General features: G+C 39.7%; 1 protein-coding gene across 4 annotated transcripts in view; it reads left to right on the forward strand.

The window, feature by feature from the left end:
- Positions 1 to 22,328, forward strand: part of LOC106628294 (uncharacterized) — a 252,588-nt gene that overhangs the window by 117,342 nt on the left and 112,918 nt on the right. For 3 of the 4 annotated variants that reach the window (XM_088066798.1, XM_088066791.1, XM_088066796.1), the window contains exons 2-3: positions 14,825 to 14,877; positions 16,776 to 16,889. In XM_088066798.1, the coding sequence (XP_087922924.1) occupies positions 14,825 to 14,877; positions 16,776 to 16,889 (167 nt within the window). The remainder of the gene's footprint in view (positions 1 to 14,824; positions 14,878 to 16,775; positions 16,890 to 22,328) is intronic. The other variant, XR_001331615.2, reaches the window with a different exon arrangement.

Genomic DNA, 22,328 nt, shown 5'->3' on the forward strand with positions numbered 1-22,328 from the left:
AGTGACTGGGTGAGTGCTTTGGTTTTATGAATAGAACAGGATGGGAAGGCACTAAAATGCTAAAGTAGGCAGGATTTTGAACCAGTCCAAGGTGTCTGGAGCCAGGCGGAGGAGAAAGCTAAATATGAGACCCTGGCATCATGAGAAAGAAATGATTGAAAGACAAAAAGGTGAGGGTCAGCTGCGTGTTCTCTGCCGTATCAGGGTGTGTTCTGATTGACCAGCAAGAAGTTCCCTTGGGAAATTCGACATTTGAATGTCTCTAACTTGACATTGTTTGTAGTGTCATGTTATATTGTCATCTAAAATCTGCAGTATGTTTGCAAATTGCTGCAGCCCTGTCCCATAGGAGTGTAGCTCTCCCTGTAGGTTTGGATACTGCTCAGAGTACACCTGCAGTGAAATGTTTCATTCCCCCAGTAAGGGAAATGGGAAGTATGAAGATCTAATGTAATAGAGTGGAACCTAGGCTGTGAAAAAGAATGGTTTGAGACTAAATGCAGACAATCCGGGCTCTGGTTAAAATACTGTTTCCTAATATACAAAAGAGAAAAAGGAACATTTATATACAAAACAAATGTATTTTGTGAAAAGCATTGCTTACAAGCAAGCTTATTTTTCTGTTAGAGTCAGAAGTCTATTTCTGCTCATCCTATTTTAATCTCTACTTCCTGTTTGTTTTCACCATTTGTACACTGGGAAGGAAGCTACTGTGTCTTACGGATTTTCCACACTACTGTTTCTATTTCTGCTATGAGAAATTAGTCTTTAGAGCAGTGTAGCAAAAGACATTTTTGCAGTGTTTTTGATGGACTGCAAAGAAGTTGGAACCAATAGAGAAAACACTGATAAGGGTGATCATTTTTTTTTCATAAAGTTCATGACAAGTAGGAAATGGAATAGAAATTGTGTGTTATGGAAGGCTTTTCACTGTGTTGGAGTTGTGATAAGCCCTGGACAACACATGCTAATAAGATGATGCCTTTGAATGAATGTTCCCACTAAAGCTTGTTCTTGTTTTGGGCAGGAATCTTATTATAGCTGATAATAGTTTTAAATCTTCATACACAGACACACATATATATATATATATATATGTATATACATACGTATGTGTATGTGTGTTTGTGTGTTTATGTATGTGTGTATATATTCAGTATTAAAATTCTCTGCTGAAAATTATTTTGGTTTTATTAAGAAGCAATATTTTCAACAATGTACTTAATCATTTTACCTGCTGGCTTACCTTTACCCTGTCAGGCAGCTTGGATTAAGGAATTCAGCTGCTTCTGCTTAATGGCTTTTTTCCTGCCCTTGCAGAACAGTGCTTTTTTTGTCTGAGCTCTTAGCACTTCAGGTGAAAAATCTAAAATTCCTGAAAACCTGTCTTTCTCCTTGCTGAAGCAGTTTGTGGAAATATTACTTTTCACCGTAATATTTTATAATTGCAGTATATTTGCTATGTCCCCACTTTCTCAAACTAATAATTTCTTCTGTAGAGGAATACCTTGAGTGATAAATGTGCTGGGTTTTTTTGTGGGGTAACAGGTCTTTGATCACCTTGGCTCTACCAGGAACAGCTAGAGCAGCACGTAGCCCAGGGCTGCAATCTGCATGGAGCAGGCCTGCTGTATTTTTCCCAGTTTTGGGCTTAGCCAGGGCCTGTGAAATAGCAGCAAATCTGGGTGCCATCTGGACTTACTCTCTCTGCTCAGGCAAAGTCTGGGAATCCTGCACTACTCCCTCTAGAAGTGTTTTTTGAGTGGGTGGGGTTTTGTTGGTTGTTTTTTTTTTTTCCTTCTAATTTCAGTGTGGGACAACCCCAAGTTTTTCCCAGGAATGTGAAAACACAAAGTCTGCCTTTCCCAAATCTTTTGAGGTTGCCCTTTTTTTTTTTTTTTTTCCTCCTGAGGAAGGCCATGAAAATCACTGCATAATGCATTTGGTTAAAACATTCATGTCAGATGTGACTTGAATAAACCCTGGAGCTAACCTCATATGAAGCCTACTTGTTTAACTGAATGAAGAATTAATAAAATGATAAGTTTATTTCACTGAGGTTTTCTAATCAGTTGAAAATGTTTGTTTATTCCTGCAATCATAATGAATAACTACAGAGAATCTTTTTGAACACTGATGTATTTTCTCCTCCCAAAATGCAAAATCCTGAATGTAAGGATAGTATGTATAGAAAAAAACAGTCCAAGTATATAGCTACTGGAGGAAAAAAGAGAAATAATTAAAGCCTCCAATACTCATCTTTTCCTGAATCTTTACTTTGAATTCAGGGTTACATTAGATCCTATTGTGTGTTTGTCAACTCATTTTATGTTGCAAGCAAGAATATACTAAATCCTTATCATTGTTTTGCCTTGTGCAGCTGAAGACTTACTTCCTTGAGAAAACAGTGGTGGAAGTACGTCTCTTTTCTGTTGGAAGAAATCATCATTTGTCATTTACATATGGAGGTGTTGTTATTCCAAACACTTTCATCCATATCCATTTTCTGCAGAAGTTGCAGAGGTGAAAAGCATTGATTGAGAAAGCATAACAGTGAACAGTGCCTTATCTGTCTTTCTCCTCCTCTCACCCCCCCTCCCAAGGTACCACAAATTAATAACCATGTATTGGTTATCTGCTTGCAAAACCAGTGTTGGTACGAAGCACTTAATTTCACCTGTAAAGGAAATTAGGTGTGGATGGCAGTGGGTAAACTGTAGTTTATTATACTACTTTATTATCATAATTGACTTTTGTAACATGGTTTACAGTAGATTTTTAAATGATGACCCCTCATGATAATCCAAACAACAGAAAAGAAAATTACATTTCTACTTCTGAGGACAAAGCCAGAGAATCTCTGACTTGCACAACTAAATGTATTTTGTTTGACTTTCTCTTGGAGCTGGGGCACTAGGATAATCACAGTCTGGAGCAGTTGCCCTCTTACTCAAATTGGGAACAGGGGTTGCAGGTGTAAATCCCCTATTTGATGCCAATTCAGCATAAGCAGTTTTTCTAATAAGCCTATAGAAATCATGCAGTCATGGTATCTACCTTAGCCCTTTGATACTATGTTATATTTATGATGGTGAAAGTTTAAACATTTTGACTCCTAGAGCATCCAAAATATGGTAAATATTTGCTAAATTTCAATGACATATGAAGTCTAGAAGAAAATTGTTCAAGTATTTACTTCCAGTGTGCTAATGTAACATGCTCATTCTGGTATGATAATTTTATCATACTGATGTGTGAAGTGTCAAAATGATGGGTGAAGGATTTCCTGTAATCTGAATGTTTAGGTTCTTAATACCTATTTTTCAGAGGTTCCTCTGTCTTTTCAAATGCTTTTCTGTGTTTTAGTGGGACAACAGTGTTGGCTTCCTTCGAAGCAGGAAAGCTTCGAATGTTGCCACCACTACTAAGGCATTCCACTGAGTTAGGTGGTGGGCATTAGTTTGTGATCTGCTAATAGTCTCAGGCAGGAGGCTTTTCCAGGCACAGAAACCTAATTGTCAAAATGAAAGGCAGTGTTTTTTTCTTCCTGTTTCCTAACACTTGACAGAATCTTTCGTGGCTCTGACCAATGCGATTACACTCAAAGCAGAGATGTTGCAATTTGTCACTGGGCTTTAGCAATGGGGGCTGATGCAGAAGGCATGAGAGAAAATCGAATGTGCTGTAGCATTAAAGTTCATTTGATAAGCTTTAAGGGGTGACTTAGTGATCCACCAGCTTTTTACCAAGACTTGGAATGTTTTAGCTTACATCAGCTTGCCTCTCTACAAAGACCTGAGGTGTTAGAATTGTCTATTTGCCAATATATTGCTTTCTTAGGAGATTTGTCTAAAATGGTATGTTTTTGGTGGTGATTATTTAGTATTCAAAGCTACTAATTTGGGATTGATGAGACACTAATAAATGAAATATTATTAGTGATCATCTGATGATAAGCTAGAACTATGGCAAAAGGAGCAGATCAGCCAAGCTTACTCTGGCTTCTATTTTTAAGACTTGAGTTTTCATCTGTTTGAAAAATTTCTGTTGTTGCTCTGAATTTCATTGTTTGATTAGCAAGTTTATGCTGCTGCCTGTTGAGTTTCTATGCCCATGAATTAATTTATCTTCCTTTGCATTCTTCAGGTGGTTAAAGACAGAATGAGTCAGTGTTTTGCAGGTGAAGGTTTAGACAAGTTCTGGATAAAATAATAATAAAGGCTCTGTCTAGATCTTTATCTCGGTGCAGCAGAGGCAGACAGTTAAGAGACAAAGATGAATCTGGGTGGTCCTGATACTGGAGACTGCCATGAGCATGCATGTTCCCAGCTGGGGGACAGAGAGGAAAAAAAAGTTCCTGAAATTGTGAAATGTGTGTATTGAATAACAGTGTTTTGCTGTGCAAGAAACCAATCTTGTTTGAAAAGCAATCCAACCAGCTATTTTTGCACTGATTATCTTAGTAGCAGCAGCAGGTAATACTAATGCAGCCAGTTTGCTGTAGGGGTGGAAAAACTGTTCTGCAGGAGTAAAAACCTGGGGAGCTAAGCCACAACACCCCTCCCATACATTTATTTTTTCTTTTAGCAAATAGTATTTGAATCAGTTCAGTGACATGGAGAAGTTTATGGAAAAGTGCATTACTAGAGCTGTAACTGAGGTGATTTCATAGTTTATTTTTAGGCACTTTGGATTGAAAGTTGCTAATTGAGGGTGGGGGTGACAAGGGAAGGTTTGCTTGAAGTTGGGTTAAGCTGAGGTTATCTGTATTTGTCTCAGTCCTGGAAGAGTTGGCAGGAGAATTGATTGAACTTTGTGAACTTGCACAGACCTGACCCTAAACACACTCACACACACACACACGCTCGCACAAACGCGTCCTTGAACACTTTCTCAGCCTTACACTCCACCCGGTTTCTCTAGCAGGCATACCACAATGCTTTCCAGCCCACACTGGGAGGATATTAAATAGTTTTTATCCTAAAATTCCTGCTCCCTCCTCCTCTTTAACTTTCCCATCCACCCTCTGCATGTTCCCATTGTAGGGAAGGATGGTTGCTGTTTTCTCTTATCTCCTTGGCTATGGGGGTAGTTTCACAACTGCTCCATGTTTCAGTTTTTCACCTACCACAGACTTAATGTATTAAAGAGGGCCAAATCTGGCACTCCTTATCCCAGACAAATGTTTTATTGAAGTCTTTGGGAACTTTGCCTGGGATTCTATGAGATTGCAGGCAGTGGTATTTAAAAGAGGTTTCCACAGTCACTTGATTTGATTGAAGTAATTTTTTTTTTTTTTTTCAGTGGAGGTAGCTTGATCAAGGCAGTGCTTTCAAGTCTGAAATCGTATCTTATGAAGTTACCTGTTAAGAGGTTTGAAATACCTCACTTAATGTTTCCACATCTCCATGCATCAATTCCCAGTCATTTCTACTCCTTGTCTTCTGTTTGAATGCAAACCCTAAGAGAGATGTCATTTATTTTACTTTCCCCCTCCGTGGTTAGGCTGGACAGACTTGGATTCTGAAAGGAGAAGTTACAGCAGCTTGTTATCGGGTACAACTGATTGTCTGCAAGTGGTGTGACGAGAGAAACAGTCTAGCTGAGATTCTGACTTTATAACATTAATAAAAATCTTCAGGGTAGGAGAGGGGGATTTAACCCCCTTTTGCATGCACAGTTTTATACCTGCATTCTCTCTGTTATTGATCAAATAGTAGCAGGATAAAACTTACTTCTTTTGGGGGCGGTAAGTTCATACTGGTTTTGATCCACTGGGGGCAAAATAATATCAGGGTGAGTTGTCAATGAGGGGAGGTAATTGGTCTGTGGAGTTAGTTCTGATAGCCCCACGTGTTTCTGGGCAGGAAACACACTTCTGACCATATAGCGTTGCATTTGCTAGAAAACCCATAGGTGGTAGCGCACCTATGACCTGTAGGGCTTTTCTACGTTTATAGTAAGAAGATGCATTTCTTTTAAAACTTCAAAGGAAGAAAATGAAAGAGAAAAAGTTAAAATCTGTCAGAACCCACCAAAATACTGATATGTCTGCTCCTTAATAGGGTGTGCACTGTGTTCTTTGCAGGGAGGTGCTGTTGTAATCAAGGGAAATGTAGAGAATTGAGTTATAGCAGATATCCTGGATTCCCATTAAGCAGTTTAAAAAGATTGCTAAAAGAAAGCCTTCTCTAAGAGTGAAAGTAATTAGGAAATTGTTCCTTCATAGGAACTAGACCTTTGTTTCTGTTTGAGGCATCATTCATGATAAGAGTATAGAAAAGGCCATGCTAGTAGCATGTTCTTTCACCCTCTACTTCTTCACTGATGCTGATGTCCCAAGTGTCTTTGCAAGAGCCTCATGCTCAGTTCAGAGCTGCAGATCTGGCCCCTGATCTGTTCCAACTTTCGGATTGCAGAAGGAGATTTACCATCTCCAAAAGAGATAGGAGCTCCTTTTTTCATCCTCAAGCTCAGAAGCAATCTAAAAATCTGGTGCAGTACTTGTAGCTGGAGAGAAATGGAGAAGCAGATTATTTTCAATTGGACTGCAGAGAGGCCACATAGTCCTAGAGTACTTAGGGAAAGATTTTTGTGGTGGGGGGAAGTGAAGGCAGAGGCTGAGGATTCAGCCCAGGGAAGAAGCCACAATGTGGCAGTTGCAGCAGGTTGTTGTAATGGCTCCTGTAATCTTCTGCTGATGTACAATTTTCCAGCTGAGCTTAAAAATGGCTTGCCTCTAACTACTGGGTCTCCCAAAACTGCTTTAATACTTCTTGTTGTTTTTTCCTGTGGAAACCTTAGTGGGCTTCTCTGTTGTTTGCTGACTCCACGAGTTCTCTTGACATTGCTGTCTTGTCCCCGACTACTCAATGACTTGTTCCCAGTAGTGCTTGTTGTCACAGCTCATGCAGAAAGTGCATGAGCAGAAGAGTGTTCTTGTCCACTTCCCTGTGTATTTTAACTGAAGCTCATGATGGGCTGTTGAAGTTACCAGAACTATACTATAAAAATGTGCCTTTTTTTTTTTTTTTTTTTTTTTTTTTTGGTACTAATGGTTCTTTTCATAGTGTGTACGTGAAAGAAGGATCTGGCGTAAATGATTAATAGCATAATAAGGAAAAATAAACCTCTTCTCTTAGATAAAAAAAAAAAAAATCTATTTTCTGGAGTTTAATCTGTGCTAAGATTTCTGTTTGTGGTTTCCTTACATACTTGCATTGTGCTGTTTCATCTCCAAAGATTTTTTTTTTTTTCCTGTGTTCAACTTTTTCCCAGTTATGTTATATCTTTTTTTTCTACTTGAAAACAAAACTTCTGTTTTTGACTTGTCTTCATATTCTGTTCAACAATGGAAAAAGCTGAATATGATTTTGAGTGGTTTAGTTTGTGCTGCTCAGCTCTTTTTCATGATACTCACATTTACAGGGTGATTTGTACAACAATTAACATTCCTCCAGGCTGAGAAGAGCTCTAATGGAAGGCTGTCTGTGAGCTGAGAGAGCAGCAGAAGTGGTCTGGGAGTAGAAAGATTAAACAGTGAGGTTAAACAGGTCAAATGAGAAGTAACAGTCAGTTAGAAATAGTGCATAGTACAAGGGATTAGAAGAAGGGATGAAGTTTAATGCTTCTGCAAGGTTTTGCAATGCTACTTATGTGTAGGTAAATTGCCTTTGTTTTGACATCAATATACAGAAGTCTGGCTTTGTCCCTGAAGCTCAAAATGTTATTTTGTAGAATTACAAACACCTGATTTCTTGCATATTGCCTTTCCCACATACCTCTGACTTAGTGAGCTTCTAGCATTCACTGTGGAGGTACTTTCAGACTTCCATTCGTTGACAAAGTAAATTCCTTCAGCTGGCAAAAGCAGGTAATGGTTTGCAATCTGCCTGTGCTTTCTCACAGGTGCACACAAATTCAATTTCAATAGTAAGACTCCACAAATATTATCAGCATGTTTTCCTTTTTGCCATATACAAGCAGAATCCAAGATCAGATAAAGGAAATGTCATGTTGACCTGTGGTTGACTCTGAAATATTTTTGACTCTTGGCTTCATGAGTTGTCTTTATTTACTGAGGCAGATTTCTTGTCTGTGATGGTGAAACCAAATTTTCCATCATGCATTATTAGAATTAATGTTATGGAAGATCTTGATGACCCTTGATTAAGAATTGTTCTACTACTCATGGCTTGAAAAAATACCAATAAGCTAAATGTTTTTGCTACACTTTGTGGCTGAAATGCATTAGCAGTGGATTCCAGGAAGGAGCGAAGTTGAAACATGTATTATACTATCAATTTATTATTCTTTGTAGATGACTTTGAGGATGACTTCCCTGTATTAATGTGTAACAGGGCAGATAGCATAAATGTGTGCTCTGTGTGACAAAAGAGTGAGAACTGGAGGGGGCAAGCTGGATGGGACTTCTTAATTTCCCTCTGTGAGGGGCTCTGACAAGTCTGGAGGAACTTTTGCACAGGATGTTGAGGGGTTTTGCTACAGATCACCTCAGTGGAATATACTACTTTTCCCTAGTGAACAGAAGCAAGAATTGGTTACTTTTCTAAAATTCATTGATCCTTTGTGATTTTTGATTCTATGCTAATGGTTTTCCATTTTGTGCAGAAACATCTTTCCTTGTCGCATTATGTGAGATATATGTGTATATCACTATGTGTAATGATAATGAATAACGAGGAAGTGGCTTCATAGGTGATAAAGGACATTACAAAAATCCTGTTGTGAATTAACTGTAAGCTAAATTGTGTTCAAAATCATCAGCTTTGGGCACAGCTCTCCTGCTGTGTTTCATCCTTCCTTCCTCCATGCTCTGCTTTCTGATAGGCTTTTCAGCCTGGTCTTTGCCAAAAAAGCATGAGGCATTGGAAAAAAAGTGGAGTTAATTGTATTTAATGGTGGGTCAGGAAGGGAGGAGGAGAGATAAGGTTTTAATATCAAGAGCCAGCACCAATACTGAATATAGACATGCTTTTAAGTCTGTTTTATTAAAATAATTTCAAAAGCAACCCCTTCAGAAATATTGGTCATCTTGGCAAAGCGCCATGATGATCTTTTTAAATCTGAACTCGGGATGACCTTACACACTGGACCTGTTAAAAAAACCTCACCCCTTGCCCCTTCCTTGTATCTTTATCCTCCTTTGCCCCCTAAACCACTGACTGATAAGCAAAAGCCTCGGAACTGGTTGTTCTTGCCTTGGTGGTTGGAATAGCTTTTCCATTTTTGCAAGGAAAGATTTGTAGAGAGTTTAGGACCTGTGTTTCCAGGACCTTTTTGCTTCAGAGCTTGCTGAGCCATCTTGGAGCAAATCAGTGCTTTTATGTAGTGTAAGATAGAAATATCAGCTCGGATCCCCAAAGTGTGAGTTTACCATAGTTCAGAGGGGGTGCAGGGCTCATGCACCCGCTGGCACTGCTGGACCCAACTCAGTGCCCGCTCAAAAAATCAAGTCATATTCAATGCTGACTTCTAACCTGCTCCACACAGAACTGCAAACACTTCTCCACCCCTCCCTTTGTGGCCATTGGAGGTTTTGGTGGACCACAGAAATATCGATGCCTGCTGTGCTGCTGCTGCTGCCGAGGCCACCTTTGATGAAACAAACTGCTTGGCACATGGTTCACATTTGAAGGGCATTGCTTCTTGCAAACTGGGGATGTCTGCCTCTAAATCCCTCAGTTGTGTTCTCCCCAGGCCATGTCCCACCCTGTTTTGGGGTGCCAGGAAAACTGGTGGGAATTAGAGCATTTAGGGTATGTGCTTCCTCATCATCTCTTTGATTCTGTTATGTTTTCACAAAACATTTTTTTCAGCTGATGAGGTTTTTATTGTTTTTTTACTGATGGGTGAGATTCCTGTCAGAAAATACCAGCCAGAATTGGGAGAGGAGTTTCACAGAAATATATTGTTGTAATAATACCAGAGAAAATTTCCAAGCATGATCTGAATGCAAGGCTTGATTTCTTTTGCTATGGGTCAGAGGAGCATAAACTGTCCCTTTCATCTGTGTAGTGTTGAATTCTAGGACAGAAATGCTTGGTATTTAGTATTTGGTATTTTATTTTAACTATTTTTCTGCTGAAAAATAATAAAGATCAAAAAGGTGTCCATTTTGGTAATAATACCTTGTCTGGTCCAGTCTTAGAAGTTACAAAGCTCTTGGCAGATGAAGCCTGTGAGTTTTTTTCTCTGACAGTTTCCATTCTAGCTATATAACTTATGGCAGGTGGTGAGATTCAGGATGATAGAGGTAAGAAGAATTTGATATGTTAAGTATTGCAAGAGGCATTGTAGAGAATTTGCTTCAATTGTCATGGTTTCTGATGGGAAGAAAATTAAATTTACTTAGTTTTTAAGTTTACAGTGCATAAGGCTGGAGTCTGAGTGTCCTGAGACTTCACTGAATATTTGATATCAAATATTATACATAAATGAGCTACTAAATATACATTGGATAAGAAATTTTGAGTTATGCAGGACAGCTTCCTTAAGAGTGTCAAAAGGTATATTCTCAATTGTGTGTTATTAAATCCTACCCTCTGTATTAGGTTGACTATAGCAAAAGCTTTTATACAAACCTCTTCTTTTCTTCTGAAACTGATGTTCTCTTCCTGAGTTCAAGACATTTTAATATTTTTTATACTTTATCTTTTAAAAGAATGATAGTTGAAGATATGCCAGATTTATTCTTCTTCCCCAAATGGGTTGTGATTAAGCTCATCATTTTAGCTTATTTCTGAGTAGCTGCTAATTTTTTTGAGGGCTGTGTGTAATGGACTAATTGTTGCCAGAATTAATTAGATCTATAAGGAAAGTTTATAGATAAGTGGAAGCTGTGGAAGAGAAGAAGCTGTTTCCTTTCTGAAATCGGACCACTGATAATTTCTGGGAACCTGAAAGCTGATGCACTGTAGTTTAGTTTCTATGCTCATTATATTCCTTGGTGCACATAATTACTATTTTTTTTTTTTTTAAGAATAAAAATAGCAAGAATGCAATAGATTATTTAAATTATTAATTTTTGCTTGTGTTTTCTTTAAGGGTTAAAAATGAATGGAAAAGATAAATTTATGTGTATTATATACAAGGTCCCTTCTCTGAGCACTCTCAAGTGGGATACTTTACTGGCGAGTGCTCAGAGTCATAGCTGAGCTACAAATTGCTAGAATAAGGCATTTAAGAGTGCATGAAGATTTAAGAGTGCAGACATAGTTGGAGGTCATCAGCAAAGGTAAAATATTATTTCCTTCATTAAGTCCTTGTCCATTGATAGTTGTTATTCAGATTATTCCTAAGATATAAAAAAAATTAAAAACAAAGCAAATACCACAACAGATATTTAGCTGGCAGGTTGTGGAGGTTGTGCAACTCTTCCCCAGACATGGAGGTGCTAGTCTTTAATCTGAAATGAGCAATCTCCTGAGTTCTATTCACAGATTTCAATTCTGCTGGATTTAGTGACCAAATCTTGGTGGACTTTCATGTGAAAATATATTAAAAATACTTTTTTTTTTCAGTTGTTTTATAATTTAAACAAAATTTAAGATAGCTGGCTCATTTCACAGTTAATGATCAGCTTTAGAGTTAATTTTCAAGGAATGACTGTGTTTCCACATATACTGTAGATTTGTTTAAAAAAAAAAAAGCCAAACTTCCTATCAAGAAGAAAATGAGAGAAGGAAAACAGATCACCTTTTTCCATTTTAAGTTGATTCTGCTAAAAAGCTACCTAATGCTAAGTTTTTGTCAATCTGGCCAAAGAGGCTATATTGACAATTCAGGACTCTGACCAGCAGTGCAGTGGCAGATAATTCAAGGTATTGAGTTATTTATGCACTTATTTTAAGTGCATAACAGGACAACTTAAAAATAGTGAGCAACTGGACATGCATGCCTTCCTTCCAGCCTTGAGCTTCCCATGGAGAAGCCCTGGAGAAACAGAACTCTTCTTGCAGCAGTGGAGTTGAGTAAGTGGGACAGAGCAAGGCTGCCCAGGGGATATAGAGGCCCCTGAGTGGGAGGGGGAGAGATCCCCAGTGGGATGGTCTTAGGGCTGGGTTTCACACACAGGTGCTGGCAAACAGGGCCCCTGGGTACTCGGCTCTCTCAGCACCTGTGAACTCTGTGCTTTGAAAGGCTAGATTAGGGTACAGCATGTCTTCAGGAATGCATTTCTGGAAGTTATGAAATGTTTTTGGAATATATTTATGCATTTCCCCCTTTGAAAGTGAAGTGGGGAGCGGGAGGAGGTAATGTTTTGGGATGCTGTACTAAAAACCCGAGGCTAGCCAGGTGTAATGAAGTTTATGATGTCTGCCTGAAGGTGTTTGCAACCTACAGTGGCAGCTGCAAGGGGCAGATTACAGCTTTCATCTCACCCGCATGCGGATGAGTTCAGTGGGAGAGAGGTCCTGCAGCCGTGACTCTCTTAAGCCCCCACACTTCATTTTTCTCTCAGCCTGGCTTCATCTCTAACCTGAACTTTGCCCTGAGCCCTCAACTAGGTCCCCCAGCTATGGCCCAGGAGAGGAGTTTCTTGTAGCCCTGTTTTCTTGGCACTCTGCCTGGGGCAGTCCCTATGCAGCCACATCCCTGTGGGCCCTTGGGCTATCTCATTCATCCTGGCCCTGGGTTTATGGTGAGCCAAGGGCATCCATAACAGCCCAGGGGAGTGGTCACAGCACTAAGCCTGACAGAGCTCAAGAAGTGACTGGGCAATGCTCTTGGGCACATGATATAACTCTTTGGGATGGTGCTGGGCCAGGAGTTGGACTTGATGATCCTTGTGGGTCCCTTCCGACTCAGCACATTCTGTGTGTGATCCCTTGCTCTTATGGGGATGGTACAAGACTACCTTGATGCTACTTTGTAATGGGGGATCAAGGGATTGCTGCTATTCCTCCTCCTGTTCCATGCCAGGGGGGATGATAGGGGTCACAGTAGGAAATAGGGCAGTGGGGGTGACTGTCATGGCATATGTGGGCTTTGTATTGATGTGACCCAGATTTGTAGGGTTTGCCTTCTGTACTATTTTGTTTCTTGATGGTGAGCTGAGACAGGGGATTCAGACTATCTTCTCTGCTGAGGTGCCTGTGGGTCACATTATTTATGGTCTTTAAGTAAGCCCCAAAATCTCCCTCCCTGCCCCCACAAAATGAAGTCATGGCTCCATTGGACAGATTTGAAATTATTTTTCTTGACTTATTTTTCTAAGGTTCTGAGGCTCAATTTCCCACTTCTCTGATAGCATCCTTGGAAGGAAATGCAGCCGAACTCTAGGTCATATCAGCTTTGTGTTGTTGACTAAAAGATATGATTTTACCTGTTAAAACAGCATTCAAAAGGTCATTAGTGGTAGTGATGATTGGGAAAGTAATCTTTTGGGAAACCTTCTGGTTGTGGGGGCAGGCATAGCACTTTTTGGAGGAGGGAAGAACCTCAAGACGGATTTTTTTTGAAGTGTATTTACATTTCCAGGAAAACCTCACAATCAGTTGATCTTTGACTTACTCTAGTTCACAGTGTTTATAAAGCAGAGATGGTGCTCTGTACCTCCCCCCCTCCTTCTGTGCGTGTGCGCACATGGGTGTTTCCGCAAGTGTTGTGTTAAAAAGCAGTTGGCATTTGCTGACTTTCTGCATCTGAAGCTGCTTCTTTTGGACATATGAACTGACTCTGTGCACCCTGGCATGTGCCTGGCCCTGACTGACCCTTCATGAACAGCCCTGTGTGCCCAGGGTACAAAGGCAAATGTCAAATGTGGTGCCAAGGTAGAGGGGCCGCAGTGGAGTTTCCCCTGCGCAGGCACTTCCATCTCCATCATGTGTGATGCCCTTCCACATAACCCTAACAGAAGGCTGCCTGTCAGCTGCAGGCCTGGGGTGGGCAGGATCCTTACTTTCTATGATTTCCTTGCATTAAAAACAGAGGAAAAGGGCAATTTCACCATCTTACCTGGCTAATGGTGTGGTTGGTAGCTGGCTCTTTTTAGGCAGGGCTGTATCCCATGCCTTCCCAGGTGCATACCCACATGGTCTTGAGTGAGCATTTTGTAGGAAGATTCTGTGGGGGAAGATGTATGGACATATGTATTTCAGTGGCCCGATTTATTCCGTTGTGTTTTATTTGGTTGGTTTGACTCCTCCTCTCTTCCCTCATGTTTTCCCAAATGCTAGGAAGGGCCCGCATTTTTCTTTGCTGTGTATGTTTGGCATATGTGTTTCAAATTACTTTGGCAGGCTTTTAAAAACAAGGCTTGAGCTTCTGTGAGTATTCTAAAGTTTTTTCCCCTTACAGATAATAGTATTGAAAGACACATACTGTTGGTTGCTTGGATAGTAAAACTTACACAGAGAAGGCGATTTACTCTTCAGTGTCTCAGCCATGGATCTTGATTTAATTATTCAGTTAGCTCCTCATGAAATACAGGCACATGGTTTCATAAAAAAAATAAAAGCAAGCATTCTATCTGGCCATCTTCAATAAAGATGGTGTTGTTTTGAATACGTTAAAAATAACAAAAGTCTGTTGCAGGGATTATGATAAAGAGGATGCAATACATGTGTGCATGTTTGGTTGCACAAAAATGAGGCAAATACCTGAAGCATGCTGTTAGAATTAAGTGCCAGTTCAAGAAATCCAGGTGCCCTTTGGTTTCAGTGCACCCAAGCTTGAGAATGAACCTCAAAGTCTGCTCATTAAAGAACTCTTCTCTGTTTTGAAGCCCATCCTTTTTTTTTTTTTTTTCCTTTTAAAACTCTTGAGCAATGAAGCATACATTTCAAATGTTTTTTTCCAGAGCTATCTGAAACTGGCTTTCTTTGTTCACTCCAGCTGTCAGCAGATTTCAAGGTATGTGTCTCTGTGTTTGAAGAAGTTATCATAGATATTGGTGACAGCTGGGCTTTGAAATGTTCTTTGCAGTCAACACAAAGTACATGAAGAGTGAGTCATGAACATTTACAGACCATACTTTACTTCATATGTAAGTCTTCTAATAGCGAGCCTGCCTAATTGAGCTGGGGAAGCTCATGACTTCACCATGGCCCTCAAAAGATAATCCTGTTGCTAAACTTAAGGATCTCAGCAATGCTTTTTATGATGCTAGATTCAATTAATCAAATTAGGATTTTCATGTTTTCTGTCACTGCCAGAGGGGTCCAAAGTAGTGTGATTTCCACCCCTCAGGGGCTTCCAAGGGTATATTTTGTTTTTTTGCAGTTTAAGTTATTTAAGTTAGAAAACATGAGGCTTTGCATTTGGAAGGTAGGACTTTCCAATTATGAAGTTCAGTGAATTTTTTTTTCTCTATTACTAATTTAATGCACTGTACATTCCTGAGCAAGGTAACTGAATGCAGCAAATTATGTTTAATCACACAGAATTAGAGAAGTTTGTAATTTGTGTTTGTAGATGCTGTGTCTGCTCCAGGTGTAAACTGAACCACCAGAAGTCAGCAAAGACAAAGCTCTCTGAGCTCTGTGCAGTTATCCTGGACTTGTTTCCATCATGAATGAAAGAAATACTGTTAAAAAAAGTGAAGGTGCACTTAGCACTCTTGGATATAACAAAAGTTTATTGCTGACAAAGTGTCCTTTCTTTTATCCTTCTCAGGATTTTCAGAATGTTTTACAAAAGTCAGCTTTTGTTTGACTTTCTGGGCATTGGAAGTATCTCTAATGCTGTTCACAGGGTTGAACACCTAGACTCCACAAATTTGCTAGGCCTTAGTGGCTTCAGTTCATGGTGCATGGTTCAGTTTTACAGACATGTACTTTAAAACTTCCTGACTTCAGACTGGAATGCCTTCTTATGTTGATTTTCTTCCAAGGTTATACAAATGCACACTATACAATTGAGAAAACTGTATAATGTATAATAATGCTGCATAAAAATGAATAATAAATGTAGGAAGAAGAAATAAATGGAAGGAGAACATATTTTCATAAGACTGTACTTGCATGAGTGATGTACAACCATGGAGGTTACTGTACCTAATTTTAGCTACCATGTTGAATCTTTTCTAACTGTTTGCTTAGGAGGGTTTGAGTCTTAGTCTTACCTTTTGGCTGTTGGAACAGCAATCTCCACCCTGCTGTAGTCCATGTTTCCAAGGTGAGCAGCAGTGTCTGTGTGTGGGGAGTAGCAGAGGGAACGACGTGAAAGTGGGACAGTTTCAGACACTGCTGCTGCCCAGCACCTTAGCTGTGTGTTGAGATGTGGTTTGGGAAAATAAGTAGATGAACACTCAAAAAAAGTGTGTGAAGCTAGTGAGTGCAGAGAACAGGAAGATATATGTCCGAGAGTGGATTTGTCTTCCACTAAACATAATTCAGCTTCCTTTTGGTAGCATGAATGTTCAATAAATTTTATTTCTAAAAGCTATGTGTTAAGAGCACATTCCAGGTTGTGTTCCTGCTTAAAAAATTTTTTAGTGAGGAAGCATCCTGACTGAAATTTGAACTTCGTCCAGTGACTAAAGAGCTTGTAGTGCCTAAATGGGATTTATTGTAATTGAACAGGAAAGGCCTTGAAATATAAGACTGTGTAGTTGTGTAAAAGCATTTTATTTTCTGTCATCTTACACTCATTTGACATTGAATTAGAGCAATATCTTTGACTTGAGTGTCCGTAAGACATAATATAGTAGGAACAAATTGTTTTAAAGCAGCTATTATTATAATTTAACTTTTTATCAGTGCATAACATAAAGTCACTAAGTGCTTTTGTCCTGTGTTTTTTTGTTTCAGGATTGAGTCACAGAGAAAAGTGAGGATTTACACTTCTGAAGTAGGTGTGAATGGGACTGAAGGAATTACGTGGAGGATTCCGAACTCCCCTTCTTCCTGCTCCGGGAAAGACGGGTGAGTGTATTATGAAATAGTTTATAATTAACTCAGTCCTTGCTTCAGAAGGTTTGTAGTCAAAACAGGAAGATACAATTCAGATGGCTGTATGTAAGAATGGAAGAAATTTCAGATACTACATATGCACCTCCTAATTACTAACATCAGCCTTCAGAATTTGCTGTTCCTGTTTAGTAATAAGAGTGCTTCCAATAAAAAATAGTCTCACCCCCTTCCACCCCCACCAACTCTCTGATATAAATGTTCTGTATTTGAAAGCTCTTAGCCCAATGTCAAAGAAAGCTGAACTGACAAAATGAATTTCTCCTTTTTTAAACTGATTGAGCAAGGCTGTTACTGGAGAGAAGTGCAAGGTTGAGCTTTATTAGACCCCTGCATGTATTTTTTAGTGAAACAGACAGGTGAGAAACAGCAACAGAAATGTCCATATCACACCTGGGCTGCTCCTGAAGCCTGTTGGAGTGATGATGTGTTAGTTCCAGTGGTTGCAAATCCAGTTTGTGTGTCTTCCTGCCTCCCTCCCTTGCTGTATCTCTGCCCACAGAAGGGAGGAAGGAAGCTCCAAGGCCAAACCCTGTGGAAGGATAGTTAGGATTTCACTTGGGATTGTCTTTGGCTCTGCCTGTAGATATGTGGGGCCATCATTAGAAAAGGGCACATGACTTTTCTGTGGAATTTGCATCCTGATCTTGTAATTGCTTTCAACTTAGCGAGTACCTAGCATACCTCACCTTCAGATACTGACCAGTGAGTAAGATCTGTGCATCTTAGTACAACCTGTTCAAAATGAAAAGATACAAATCCTGTTAGAAAAGCTCATGGCGTTTAAACCCTGGCTTTTGGCAGAGGTTTATCACTTCTGCGTCAATACACACAAGACCATGTATGTGGTCCTGTGAATGTACCAGTGCTGAGCAATGCATAGCAGGATGAGTTTTCAATTGCAGGTGTTGCTGTCCAGCCAGCTCTTTCATCAAATTGTGATAGAAGAAAAATTTAAGATCTGGTAAAAATGAACCCTAAAACTGGCAAAGTGACAGCAGAATTTTTGCATTAGTATAAACATTATTGTAAATTTGAATTTAGCTTAGATTCAGTCTGTCTAAATTGTGTGCAGGGCTGAAAATCGAGAGTGCGCCACCCAAAGCAGCTTTGGATGATCTTGTGAGCCTTTTACTCTTGTACATGGGAGCAGGTAACAGCTAGAAGTAATAAATGTGTCTGGACAGCGCTCTCAGCTTCAGAGGGCCAGAACCAAGATGATGCCATGCTGCCTACAGCCCTGAAGACAAAGGACATGCTTTGGGTGGTGTAGGGACAAAAGTACTAACTTTTGATATTAATGATATAATGATTTGATATAATAATTAGTAATGGGTTGAAGGTGTCAGGGACAATGTCTGGGACTTTGCCTGAAGTGGAAGTAGGCAGCAAGTACAAATATATGCTGGAGAGGAGCAGGCTGCAGCGAGGTTCAGGAGTATCCCAGCACTTGGAGGGGGTAAAAGGCAGCAGAGCAAACAGGGTGTCAGTGGTGTATCAAAAGCATCTGGAGCTCAGTGGGTGAAGGAGGGGAAAAAAAATGGGAATAGTAACTTGTGTGGCTTCTCCAGAATGGAGAGTAGGATGAAAGGATGCAGTGGAGAATGAAGTGGGTGGGAATGTTTCTGTTCAACCATCTACACCAAACACTTTTTTCCCTCCAGAGATGTTTCTTAGTGGGCTGTATTTGAAACCAAGTAGTAAGGAGTCTTCCCTGCAGATGAGAGAGGTGAAGAAAAATTCAGGGAACCAAAAATCAGGCATTTCTGAATGAGGGAAAAGAGCAAAGGGGTGAGAACTGTGCAGGCAATAATGGGAAAACAAGTGTTTTGAGGTGAAGTTTTGGAAAGTAATGGGACAGCAGGGATCTTCATCAGGAAATACACAGTGGTAAGACTTGATTTTCTTTCTTGTTTGTTTTTTTTTTTTATTATTACCAGTATGATGTAAATGGCAGCTTTTATTGGAGGAAAGGAAAAACCACTTTTCTCATCAAGGAAGTGGAGAAATCTCACTATTATTTGCTTTCTTGCAGAAAGAATGCTTTAATGTAAGTGTGGGAAAGCAATAGAAACATTTTCGTAGTACTTCTTGTATTTTCTATGTTTTGAAGAGGGGGCTTCATATGGTAACGCAATCTGAGCTAACCATTAGCCTACAAACTCACCCCTGTGTTCTTGAAGTGCTTTCTGAAAAGATGTTCTATTTTTCTTCCCTATCTTTCATATACTGACTTGCTTAGAAAGTCATTAGGAAAAGCTAATGTTTCAAAATTTTATTTTGAAGTTTGTTCTAATGAAATCTAGCTATATTCTGGCCTGAATATTCACTGCTTGTTGGCAAGATTAAAATGGCTGTGAGTGTTTTAAAGATTTGGGCTTTGCATAAGTACCTTTTCTCCTGTAGTGGGTAGGCTATCTGTCTCCTGGCAAAATGTGGCTCCTGCCTGAGACCAGAGCAGATCTGAAGCTGACCTAATAGCTCATAAATTGGCATATTCTCTCAAAAAGGTAATCAGCTTGGCAAGGTATAGGCTGGTCTGTACTTGTGGTTGTATTAACTTCTGCCTTGTGTCTGCCTTTTTGTCAGCTACAATTGTGTTTGCAAGGTGTTTGTGGTATATTTGCTTTATCAGGAGGAGGCTGGGGGATGTCAGACATGCCAGAAAAGTACCCTCATCTTTCCTCCTTCACTCCCTATGTGGTGTCATATGGAGCTGGGAGTCTCCTATTTTAGCAGTTGCTAAAATATATTGATAAGGTTTGCTTCCAGCAGGGCACTTTTCTCCATTTTTCTCCTCTTGTCTTCCTCCTTCAAACTCTGCCTGGTCTGAGGGCTTTGGGAGCTGGTCCTGGTTTCCCAGGGCCCTGGAAGTGGTAAAAAGGAGGTGGTGCTGACCGAGCTGCAGTACTCAGGGAGGTCTGGGATCCTCAGTGCCATGGAAAAGTGGAAGGAAGGGCATGTCCAGCTGTAGCAATCCGGACCTTTCTGGGAGCATCACACTTATCCTATATGTACTATTCCTGTAGCTGCTCCCACTGTTTGGCAGGGCTGGGGCTTGCAAGGCTGACACCAAAGCAATGTGGCTGTGTGTTCGCATTTTTCCACTGCTGGAATCAAGTATTGGAAACTTCCATTTATGCCTGGGAGCTTTTTACTCCTGAGCGTGCTCACTAAGGAGCTTGTCCTCCATATGAATTGCTTGGCCATGTTACTCTGTTTCTAACCCTGTCTATTCGTCAATTTTATTTTATTTTTTCAAAACAACTCACAATATAGGTAAAGCAAACATTTTATTGTATCTGTAAAGATGCTGACCTAGCATCAAATGGAAGAGTATGATGAAGTGATAAATGTTTCAAGCCCCTGGCCTTTTATCTCTGATTTTCTTTTTTTTCAAATGTTTCTCAAACTTAAGTGATTGAAAAGTTTTCCAGATCTGATAACTGCAAAGATTTCAAGTGAAACTTTTGGCTTCTATCCCAGTATGAGATCATACAAAGTGATATTAGCTGAATTTGTACCAGAGTTTGAAAAGAAGATGAAAATACATTACTGTTAGTGTCTCTCAGCTATTTTTCAGCTATGCTGGAAAAATGTTTTCTCATTGGTTAAGTTCTGAGTACCATTTGAAATGTTTTCAAATATATGTGTGTGTGTGTGTGTATATGCACATTTTTCTTTGCTAATATTTTATTAATTTATGCTCTTTGGGCCTTTTATCTTTGCTAGCAGGACTCCTTGGATTTCATTTTACATAGAAGTTTTCTAATCTAGTGTTGCAGAGAAATCTCACTACAAGAGAGAGAGGATGTACTGAATTCCTGCTGCTAGCCCAGAATGACTTTAAAACAAAATCTCTAACCTGTCTTTTTGTCTGGTTTCTCTGGCAGGAGACTTTGAAAGCAATGGTCTTTGTAGGGTTGTGTGTACCTAATAAGGGTAAACGTGTGTCAGCTACACATGTTTTGTGGATCTCCATCTATACAGAAATAAAATAATTATTGCCTTAAGTTAGGCATTTAGATTACTGAACAGGGCTGAACTTCAAGGGCTGAACTTGCAAACCCAAGCAATTGGACGCTAGAAAATTCTACATTTAAAGCTACTCATTCATCCCCTTGGTAAATATTCATTTTGATTGCCTTTAATTAGAGGATTGCGTGCTTCCCCCCTCCCCCCCGCCCCCCCAAGGCCTGCATATTGTTCAGCACACAGCATGGCTAATGCTTAATGAGTGGGTAGGTTGTTGATGTTTTGTTTCTCACCATTTCTTGTATGGCTTTATTTACTGCATGGTTGGCAGATGGTGCACTGAATACAGAACTACTCATTTCCTCATGGAGATTTTCATGGCATTAACACCATAAAGAGTTACTTTACTGCATATTTTTCAGGGAATCTTAATCAGGAGTGCAAAATAAGACATACATGTATATTTAACCAAACTCTGAGCCTTGACAGTTAATTTTCTGGAAGGAGATGGTTACAGTAGAGTACAGTACAGTTGCCTTGGTGGAAGATTGTACTGTGATTGTACCAGGTTGTACTGATTCCCTCCCCAACTCCTCTTCTTTGTAGCAGAAGGCAACAGTGGGTCAAAACTCCCACAGGGGCAGGAGGTATCTCCATAACTCAAGCAGTTTGGTGGGAATGTTATAAACAGCTATAACTTCCCTCCTTCTCAACAATGTTCACTTCTTGCCATTGTTAATTGTACAAGAGAACACAGAATTTAATATATCAGAAATCTCTGGTAATCAAAGGAATAGATATTTTGTCCAGCAAGTGGGCTCAGCAACCTGTTTCCAGCATTCAGTGCACGTTTCAGACCTGATGGGAATGAACAAAGCTTCAAAACCTACTGTAAGCTACAGGAAGAGAACACCCTTCATCTGGTTTCTGTCTTGTAGGCTGTAAGCTCTTCAGGCTGGAGCCTGCGCCTTCCCATATGTCGATAGAGTATTTCAAGCACTATAGTAGTATAAACAGCAGTGGATGAGGTCATCATATATCAAACAACATAATTAAATCAGTGCTTTATTCACTGTCTGTGTCTCATTATGGCTGCCTCCTAGGTCACTCTGCAGCCTTGGAGATCGTGTAAGAACTAGAATGTTGCAACAGCCTTTGCAGGAACATTTGCTTTGAAGTTGGTGCTATTCACTTAGAGACCAATCTTCATAAAAAATGTACTTTTGTAAAATGTGGTACTATTTTGAAAAAGACATGTAAAAGGGAAACACTTACTATAGATACATTTTTTTTTTCATAAATTGTCATGCACAAATGTCAGCTGCTGATCACACGATTGCAATGGGATTTCTTGATTGATTAGAGGCCTGAAAGCAATCAAGTAGATGATGTAGTAGGAAAAAACAGGTTTCTCAGAGG

This window comes from Pseudopodoces humilis, chromosome 1 (genome assembly GCF_049639895.1).
Source record: "Pseudopodoces humilis isolate 2021_Gansu_Grassland_sample_001 chromosome 1, ASM4963989v1, whole genome shotgun sequence".
NCBI classification, from domain to species: domain Eukaryota; kingdom Metazoa; phylum Chordata; class Aves; order Passeriformes; family Paridae; genus Pseudopodoces; species Pseudopodoces humilis.